This window comes from Physeter macrocephalus, chromosome 8, assembly GCF_002837175.3.
Source record: "Physeter macrocephalus isolate SW-GA chromosome 8, ASM283717v5, whole genome shotgun sequence".
Classification (NCBI taxonomy): domain Eukaryota; kingdom Metazoa; phylum Chordata; class Mammalia; order Artiodactyla; family Physeteridae; genus Physeter; species Physeter macrocephalus.
This window is the reverse complement of record NC_041221.1, coordinates 136,562,108-136,572,069: the sequence shown is the minus strand read 5'-3', so window position 1 is coordinate 136,572,069 and position 9,962 is coordinate 136,562,108. Positions and strand designations below refer to the sequence as shown.

Below are 9,962 nucleotides of genomic sequence, written 5' to 3'. Positions count from 1 at the left end.
GCGGGCGCGTTGTCGTTCTCGTCCAGCACGAACACCTGCAGCGTGACGTTGCTGCCCAGAGGCGGCACGCCCGCGTCGCGCGCGCTCACCTGGAACTGCAGCAGCTCCAGCTCCTCGTGGTCCAGCGTCTGCAGCGCGTACACCTTGCCGCTCTCCGCGTGCACCGACACGTAGCTCGACAGCGCTCGCTCGCCCACCCGCCGCTCCACCAGCGAGTAGGACACCAGCGCGTTCTCCTGCGCGTCCGCGTCCCGCGCCGACACCGTGAAGATGTGGCAGCCGGGCGGGTTGTTCTCCTTCACCAACACCGTGTACTCGGGCTGCGCGAACGCGGGCGCGTTGTCGTTCACGTCGGCCACCTCCACGGACACGCTGGCTGTGGCCGACAGGGAAGGCGAGCCCCCGTCCCTCGCGGTCACCACCACCTCATAGTTCGACACATTCTCGCGATCCAAGGCGCTGTCCAGAACCAATGAATAGTAATTCTTGAAGGTGGACACCAGTTTGAAGGGAACATGGGGCATCAGAGAGCAGGTCACCTGCCCGTTGGCACCTGAATCGAGATCGGACACGCTAATTAGGGCAATGACAGTGCCGAAATGAGCGTCCTCTCGGACAGGCAAGGATAAGGAAGTCAGTGCAATCTGAGGAACATTATCATTTTTATCCAAAACTTTCACCAAGATGGTGCAATGACCAACCATGGGAGGGTGGCCTTTGTCTGTCGCATCAATACGGATTTTGTATAAATTTATATTTTCAAAATCTAAATTCCCTTGAATTACTATTTCTCCAGTATTTGGATCTATTCTAAACTGGTTACTAACCATGGGTGGAACAAGACTATTAAAAGAGTATGAAAACTCCCCATTCGCTCCTTCATCCCTATCAGAAGCATTCAGTCTCATAACTATTGTTCCGTTATCTGAGTTTTCAAATATTTTTGCTTCATACTCAGACTGTCCAAAACTGGGAGCATTGTCATTCACATCCAGTACGGTGACCAGCAGCTGAACAGTGGCAGTGAGCTCAGGTTTGCCTTGGTCAGTGGCCATGAGGAATAAGTTATGTTCGGGCGCTTCCTCTCTGTCCAACGATTTCCTTAACACGAGCCCAATTTGTGTACTGTCATCACTGTTTGTTTTCACATCTAACGCGAAGTTTTCATTGGAACTGAGCTTGTAGGTTAAGACAGAATTTGAGCCCACATCTGCATCCGACGCGCCCTCTAGTGGAAACAACGAATCTGGCAGCCTAGATTCGTAAATCAACACTCTTTGTTCCTTTACCGGGAACACAGGCGGGTTGTCGTTAATGTCCTTCACCTCCACCTCCACATGGAACACCTGCAGCGGCCTATCCACTATCACCTCCAGGTGGATGCTACACTCCGCGCTCCGCCCGCACAGCTCCTCCCGGTCGATCCGCGAATTCACAAACAAAATGCCATTCTGCAGATTTACCTCCAGAAGGTCCCCGCGGCCTTTGGACGCCACCCGGAACAGACGCGGCACCAGCTCCGTCAGCTCCAGCCCCAGGTCCTGGGCGATGCGGCCCACGAAGGTGCCATGTTTGGCCTCCTCCGGGACGGAGTAGTGGACCTGGCCGCTCCCGGCCTCCCAGGCTGCAAGGAGCAGAAGCGAGAGAAGCAAACACCGGGATCTCAGTCGGCCTTCAGGTGTAATAAGCATTTCAAATATTTGCTGGTTTAGTTCCATCAGGAAATCTTGTCTAGGCATTAAGATGAAATATTGTATCATCCCGAGTCTGTTAATTCAGTTCTTCTGCGCCTGCCATCATTCAACACTCGTGGAAGGATGCAGTAATGGGAGCAATGGACTTGAATAACAGCTAGTGTAACTTCACGGTAGACAGCGACATCATGCGGCTCGAAAGGGTAAGAAATGAATTCACAACGAAGCTACGCTATAGTTCTTGAAATTAGATAGATATTTATATTACATATATATCTTTTGCCTTATTTTAATAGTAAATCTCCTCATGTTTGTAATTTGCAGGGTCAGTTTATCTCGTCTGTTTTCTTTTATTAGTTTAGAGTAGAGTAAGGGTTTAAAATACTCATAGTGAAACAACTTTCCTCCCAATAATGTAAAAACTGTATCAACCATTTTAGAAAGCTTAAGTGTGATATGAACCAGGCTTGGGAATTAGAAGTGAAAACTATCCTACATATTTGTATAGAGAAGAAACATGTGCATGTATTTCTGTCACAGGATATACTATTATATTTTGAGAAAAGAGTGTAATTTTAAATTAGCAAATTTTACCCAAATTTTAAAAACCTTATAGATTATCAAAGTCCATTCTTTCTTTGCTCAGTGAACATCAACGACTCCTAATAATGTTTTTTAATTTAATAATGGAGGCTGAAAATTTTAGCACATATTCTTTACATTTCTTAATTTCTCTGCAGCTTATATTAGTCCTCCCCCTCAAAACATTTTCCTTTGCATACTTCCGCTGCTCCTAAATGACCTTATCCTTTTCTTTCTACCTCAACCTCTTATATGCTTCTATTTGTGTTCTCATCCACTTCCAACATTTCAGACAAGACTTCTATTGAAGGTATTCCCAAACTGACATCTTCCTCCCCCTCTTCAATGGTTATAATTGTCATTTTTAGCCATACATGCTGATGACTCCTAGAAAATAATTTGATTACAATTTAAAGATTATGAAGATAAATCATTAATACCCCCCAAATTCAAACCCTTAAATTCACCTTTTATTTAATGGAATGAACATTCTACATGTCACCTATATCAATTTTTTATTACTCCATCTCCCTTACCTGCCCTATTCAAACTTGGCCTATAGTCCATTTATTTGTTTAGTGCAATCTAATAAAAGCTGTACCCATGAAGATAAATATGGTGGCCACATACCACCATATTTATCTTCATGGGTACAGCTTTTATTGGACTGCACTAAACAAATAAATTCCAAGATGTTAGAATCACTTCTATGTGACCTGAGATATGATCACAAGCCAACATTTCCAGTGTTATTTTCAACTACTCTCCAATATTAATTCTATTTTTCAGACAACATAGATCACTTGCTTTCCTTCTTCCGCAATACAACCTTTGTTCAATTTTTTTAAAATTACCTCCATCTTTACCTGTAAAAATGCTCCACTCATATCAAAGTCATGCCAAAATATCATCTTACCATGAATTCATCCTTAATGTCATCAACTGTAGGTAATTAAACTCTTTCTCAAAAAGAGACAATGAAAGTTATTTAAAAGAATTTTCAAACGGACACTTGCCAACACTCACCCTTCTCCATAATTCTGATATACTTGTAAATCCTCACAGACAACTGTAATACAAAGTACCCCCCAACATGAGAACATTTTACATAACTTACATAACAACATCTTAAAATAACTAACCTAGATCTATCCTGATAAGTAGTAGTCCTTATCGCTTTCTATTACACTTCTTTTGAGTAAACAAAGAGTTCATTTGACAACCAATAATAAGCCCCCAAATAAAAGGTTCCTTTGTTTACAGGAAGAAAAGCCTTGACAAAAGATATATTGGCCTACAGTCTTGTTAGTTGAAGGTTTTCTATAGTGGTTAAGGAATTTCATAAATTGCTGCCCTAAGTGAAGAATCTCTTTGAATATCAACTTTTAAATTAGTTAATTAAAGTATCAAATCTGTCTTTCTATTGACGTTCCCAGCAATTTCCAGAAGGTTGATAATATAGTCCAATTAACTGGAACAGTTGCAATAATTCTATTTATTGGCTCCAAGTAGAAAATTATACAATGTTACTTAAAACATATATGCAATTTCCTTTTCATTGGAAAAGGAAAATACTGGTCTCCTCATAAGAAACATCTTATATTTTTGTTTATTTACTCAAATAGTTCATATAGTCAAGGGAGAAGATTGTGTGAGAAAAAAAAGTTTAGTCAATCTATGAACATCTTCCTCCCCCAGCAAAGAAAATTCTCAGTTATAAATAGTTTATATTTCAAAACTAAATTAACTTGATTTTTTTAACTTGATTTTTAAAAAGCTGACAACTGAACTACAAATTTACACAGTGGTGAGAATGCCCTCTCCATTTATAGGACTCCCCCAAAGTAATGAGGTATTAGAAATGTTTAAATAGTATGATACAAGTGTACTTATAAAATTAAATACATGTGAGAATGCAAGAAATAGGAAAGCAATAAAAAGGGGAATTGACATTTTGTCATATGAAATGTGGAATATTTATTCCTGGCTAAACCCATATTGTTTTTTCAAGAAGTGTAGAAAAACAGTTCTCTGTATTTGAGATGGAGAGCACTCTTGCCTATAGTAGATAAAATGTACGTCTTTGTTGTAAAAATGGTATTGGTAAACATCAAACTCGGGGGGTGGTGGTTATATCATAGTACAGTTTTTTTAATCTAGAAACAAAAGGCAACAATAAATACAAATGTTTTCTAACTCAAAAATGTTAAGATTTTCCCAACTGTGAGAATTCACGATTATTTCTCACCAATATAATAATTTGTGAATTGGAAAAGAAAAAGTAAGATAGAGAAAAACTAATCATTGTTCCACTAAATGTTGATGTTGCAGGGGGGAAATTATGACATATCTGCAAAATGGGACAACATGGGCTGGAAAAAAGAATGAAAAATCTCCTTAAGTAATATGTCATGATAGACAAATTATATTAAATGAAGGGGGGAAGGAAAATCAACACAAATATTATGTCTTAAAATGGGAGAGGGGAGTTTATTAGTATATGAAAAATTCTCTAGAAGAATAGCCAAGAAATTGGAAAGTTTGAAATATTCAGCCGGTATATTAAGTGGCTTGATATTGGAGGTGTAATGGAAACATTTTAAAACATTTTAAATCATGTAAATGTATTTTGTATTCAAAAATGAATAAAATGAAGCCACTAGAGCTAAAAAATTTTAATTATAAATATCAAATTCACCATTAGTATGCCAAGGCCAACCATTTATCAGACTTGAAAGACTCATTCAATGCACAAATGTTACTGAAAAAATTAATTCAATATGTGTAATAAAAATACTCAAATAATGGAGAGTCTATGGAGAACAAAATAGGCAAATTGACACGATGATGTTAAATATTTCTATGTAGTTACAACATGGGGCTTTGACAATAAATAAAAATGCCAAATATGTATCTTACAAGTATCTTACTACAACACTAAAATTTGAAAATTGAAACGTTCAACTAAATATTTTAGTCTGCAAATGGTTTCTATGGTCCACAGAAAACTAGTCCATTAACTCAAACCTTTAAAACCTTATAAAAAAAAAAACCTTATAAAAAGGGGATTGTTAGTGAAATAAACACTATAGTGCAAAACAATTTTCTCCAACAAAGTAAATTTTAAGCATAACTATAAGTAAATGAATTAGTACCAAGAGAATTTATATCTAAAAGGATACAATAATTACTAATAAAGCCATAATTTAAAATAAAAAGAGAAGATAGAGGATAATATTAAATATTTCGTATTAAAGACATGACGAAAAATTGCTGTTAGATTTTTGAGACTCACGGTGTCCGTAGAGATGGGACCCTGAGGCAGGCTGGGGCTGAAGGCCATGAGATCAGCCTTGGGCGGCCCCTCCCCAGAGCACACCCTCTGCCGCCTCTGCTGCGAGTAAGACCAGCTCCCCGGTACACTGGGGCTGAAGGCCATGAGGTCTGCCTTGGGCGGCCCCTCCCCAGAGCACACCCTCTGCCGCCGCTGCTGCGAGTAAGACCAGCTCCCCACCGCGCTGGAGCACACCAGCGTGGGCTTCCCGGGCCCGCACGCGCCCTCGCTGGGCGGCGCCGAGCACCGCAGCGCCGTGTACAGCAGCAGCGTGAGCACCAACAGGCTGGACACCGCGCAGATGGCGATGATCAGGTACACGTTCACATCCACCAGAGCGGCCTCCGCGCCAGCGGCGCCCGTCGACGCCCGCGAAGAGGCCTTGGGCGCCTGGCCGCTGTCCTCCAGCGACAGCAGCACGGTGGCCGTGGCCGTCAGCGCCGGCTCGCCATGGTCCTTCACCAGCACCAGCAGGCGCTGGCGCGGCGCGTCCGCCTCGTCCAGGGCGCGCGTCGTGCTGATCTCGCCCGTGTACAGCCCCACGCGGAACGGGCTGCGCGCGCCACCCGCCGCCGGCTGCAGCTCGTACGACAGCCACGCGTTGTAGCCTGAGTCCGCGTCCACCGCGCGCACCTTCGCCACCACGTGGTCCGCGCCCACCGACCGCGCCACCAGCTGGCTCAGCGCGCCCGCCCCGCCGCCCGGCCCGGGCGGCAGCAGCGCGGGCGCGTTGTCGTTCTCGTCCAGCACGAACACCTGCAGCAAATCAACACAAATATTATGTCTTAAAATGGGAGAGGGGAGTTTATTAGTATATGAAAAATTCTCTAGAAGAATAGCCAAGAAATTGGAAAGTTTGAAATATTCAGCCGGTATATTAAGTGGCTTGATATTGGAGGTGTAATGGAAACATTTTAAAACATTTTAAATCATGTAAATGTATTTTGTATTCAAAAATGAATAAAATGAAGCCACTAGAGCTAAAAAATTTTAATTATAAATATCAAATTCACCATTAGTATGCCAAGGCCAACCATTTATCAGACTTGAAAGACTCATTCAATGCACAAATGTTACTGAAAAAATTAATTCAATATGTGTAATAAAAATACTCAAATAATGGAGAGTCTATGGAGAACAAAATAGGCAAATTGACACGATGATGTTAAATATTTCTATGTAGTTACAACATGGGGCTTTGACAATAAATAAAAATGCCAAATATGTATCTTACAAGTATCTTACTACAACACTAAAATTTGAAAATTGAAACGTTCAACTAAATATTTTAGTCTGCAAATGGTTTCTATGGTCCACAGAAAACTAGTCCATTAACTCAAACCTTTAAAACCTTATAAAAAAAAAAACCTTATAAAAAGGGGATTGTTAGTGAAATAAACACTATAGTGCAAAACAATTTTCTCCAACAAAGTAAATTTTAAGCATAACTATAAGTAAATGAATTAGTACCAAGAGAATTTATATCTAAAAGGATACAATAATTACTAATAAAGCCATAATTTAAAATAAAAAGAGAAGATAGAGGATAATATTAAATATTTCGTATTAAAGACATGACGAAAAATTGCTGTTAGATTTTTGAGACTCACGGTGTCCGTAGAGATGGGACCCTGAGGCAGGCTGGGGCTGAAGGCCATGAGATCAGCCTTGGGCGGCCCCTCCCCAGAGCACACCCTCTGCCGCCTCTGCTGCGAGTAAGACCAGCTCCCCACCGCGCTGGAGCACACCAGCGTGGGCTTCCCGGGCCCGCACGCGCCCTCGCTGGGCGGCGCCGAGCACCGCAGCGCCGTGTACAGCAGCAGCGTGAGCACCAACAGGCTGGACACCGCGCAGATGGCGATGATCAGGTACACGTTCACATCCACCAGAGCGGCCTCCGCGCCAGCGGCGCCCGTCGACGCCCGCGAAGAGGCCTTGGGCGCCTGGCCGCTGTCCTCCAGCGACAGCAGCACGGTGGCCGTGGCCGTCAGCGCCGGCTCGCCGTGGTCCTTCACCAGCACCAGCAGGCGCTGGCGCGGCGCGTCCGCCTCGTCCAGGGCGCGCGTCGTGCTGATCTCGCCCGTGTACAGCCCCACGCGGAACGGGCTGCGCGCGCCACCCGCCGCCGGCTGCAGCTCGTACGACAGCCACGCGTTGTAGCCCGAGTCCGCGTCCACCGCGCGCACCTTCGCCACCACGTGGCCCGCGCCCACCGACCGCGCCACCAGCTGGCTCAGCGCGCCCGCCCCGCCGCCCGGCCCGGGCGGCAGCAGCGCGGGCGCGTTGTCGTTCTCGTCCAGCACGAACACCTGCAGCGTGACGTTGCTGCCCAGAGGCGGCACGCCCGCGTCGCGCGCGCTCACCTGGAACTGCAGCAGCTCCAGCTCCTCGTGGTCCAGCGGCTGCAGCGCGTACACCTTGCCGCTCTCCGCGTGCACCGACACGTAGCTCGACAGCGCTCGCTCGCCCACCCGCCGCTCCACCAGCGAGTAGGACACCAGCGCGTTCTCCTGCGCGTCCGCGTCCCGCGCCGACACCGTGAAGATGTGGCAGCCGGGCGGGTTGTTCTCCTTCACCAACACCGTGTACTCGGGCTGCGCGAACGCGGGCGCGTTGTCGTTCACGTCGGCCACCTCCACGGACACGCTGGCTGTGGCCGACAGCGAAGGCGAGCCCGCGTCCCGCGCTGTCACCACCACCTCATGGTTCGCCACGCTCTCGCGGTCCAAGGCACTGTCCAGAACCAATGAATAGTAATTCTTGAAGGTGGACACCAGCTTGAAGGGGACATGAGGCGTCAGGGTGCAAGTCACCGGCACATTGGCACCGGAGTCGTGGTCTGACAGACTGATCAGGGCGATGACAGTGCCCCATGGGGCGTCTTCTTGCACAGGCAGAGATAGGGAGGTTATGACCATCTCTGGGGTATTATCATTCTCATCCAGGATTTTCACTATGACTTTGCAGTGTCAGTTAATGGGAATGGACTTTTATCAACGGCATCAATATTAATTTCATATAAATTACAGTCTTCAAAATCCAGTTTTCTTTCCCTGAACTGTTATTTCCCTACTATTAGATTGATCGCTAATTTAGATTTTACGTTGTCAAGAACAAGATTACTAAAGAGGTACACTATTTCCTTATTAATGCCCTCATCTGCATCTGAGGCATTCAGTTTAATAACTAATGTCCCATTCGGTGCATTTTCCAATATTCTGACATTATAAATTGATTTATCAAATTCCGGGGCATCATCATTCGCATCCAATACATTGATCAATAACTGAACTGTACCTGTTAGTTCAGGTTTTCCTCCATCAATTGCAATCAGCAATAAACGATGTTCTTGCGTTTCTTCCCTACCTACTGGTTTCTTCATAACTAGCTCTAAAAAGTTTGTTTCCTCTTCATTTGTTTTAACATCTAAGTCAAAATATTCATCAGCTTGTAACTTGTTATCTCAGTTCTGCGTTTCTTCCGATATCCATATCAGATGCGCCCTCTAGCGGAAACCGAGAATCCGCTATTCTTGATTCTAAAATAGTGTTTGTTCTTGTCCCAAGAACCTTGGGGGGTTGTCATTAACGTCCTTCACCTCCACCTCCACATGGAACACCTGCAGCGGCCGGTCCACGATCACCTCCAGGTGGATGCTGCACTCGGCGCTCCGCCCGCACAGCTCCTCCCGGTCGATCCGAGAATTCACAAACAAAATGCCATTCTGCAGATTTACCTCCAGAAGCTCCCCGCGGCCTTTGGACGCCACCCGGAACAGGTGCGGCACCAGCTCCGCCAGCTCCAGCCCCAGGTCCTGGGCGATGCGGCCCACGAAGGTGCCGTGCTTGGCTTCCTCCGGGACGGAGTAGTGGACCTGGCCGCTCCCGGCCTCCCAGGCTGCGAGGAGCAGAAGCGAGAGCAGCAGGCGCCAGGATCCCGCACCTCTTCTCTGGGAATACACCATCACAAATCCGTTGCAATTTTCAAATGTCTATTGCACTACCACATAGCTTTTGGAAACTTAACTCCCAATTTGATATAATTTTGTATTTGCTCACCTTTTGAGCTTCAGCAGCAGTGTGAAAAAAAATGGAGTGGCTTTTTTCCTTTCATCTCTTTTTAATTCTCCAGTTTATTTGCCGTATGGACTTGGACTACACTTTAAAATATGGCCAATATAAAATGGACCAATTTTTCCACTTAAAAAATATTTAGGGGCTTCCCTGGTGGCGCAGTGGTTAAGAATCCGCCTGCCAATGCAGAGGACACGGGTTCGAGCCCTGGTCCGGGAAGATCTCACATGCCACGGAGAAACTAAGCCCGTGCGCCACAACTACTGAGCCTGCGCTCTA

At 45.2% G+C, this 9,962-nt stretch overlaps 2 protein-coding genes across 2 annotated transcripts in view; both read right to left on the bottom strand.

The window, feature by feature from the left end:
• LOC102986895 (protocadherin alpha-6) overlaps positions 1–1,718 on the bottom strand; it is a 3,345-nt gene extending 1,627 nt beyond the window's left edge. Inside the window, exon 1 of the mRNA XM_055086909.1 lies at positions 144–1,718. Within this exon, the coding sequence (XP_054942884.1) occupies positions 144–1,718 (1,575 nt within the window). The remainder of the gene's footprint in view (positions 1–143) is intronic.
• A 38-nt stretch (positions 1,719–1,756) lies between these two features.
• LOC112064939 (protocadherin alpha-5-like) lies at positions 1,757–9,574 on the bottom strand. Its single transcript, XM_024123954.1, is given in 6 exon segments — positions 1,757–1,888; positions 5,572–6,366; positions 7,185–8,581; positions 8,584–9,073; positions 9,075–9,151; positions 9,154–9,574. Coding segments are annotated over 6 exon segments (3,312 nt in total).
• Positions 9,575–9,962: the final 388 nt, after the last annotated feature.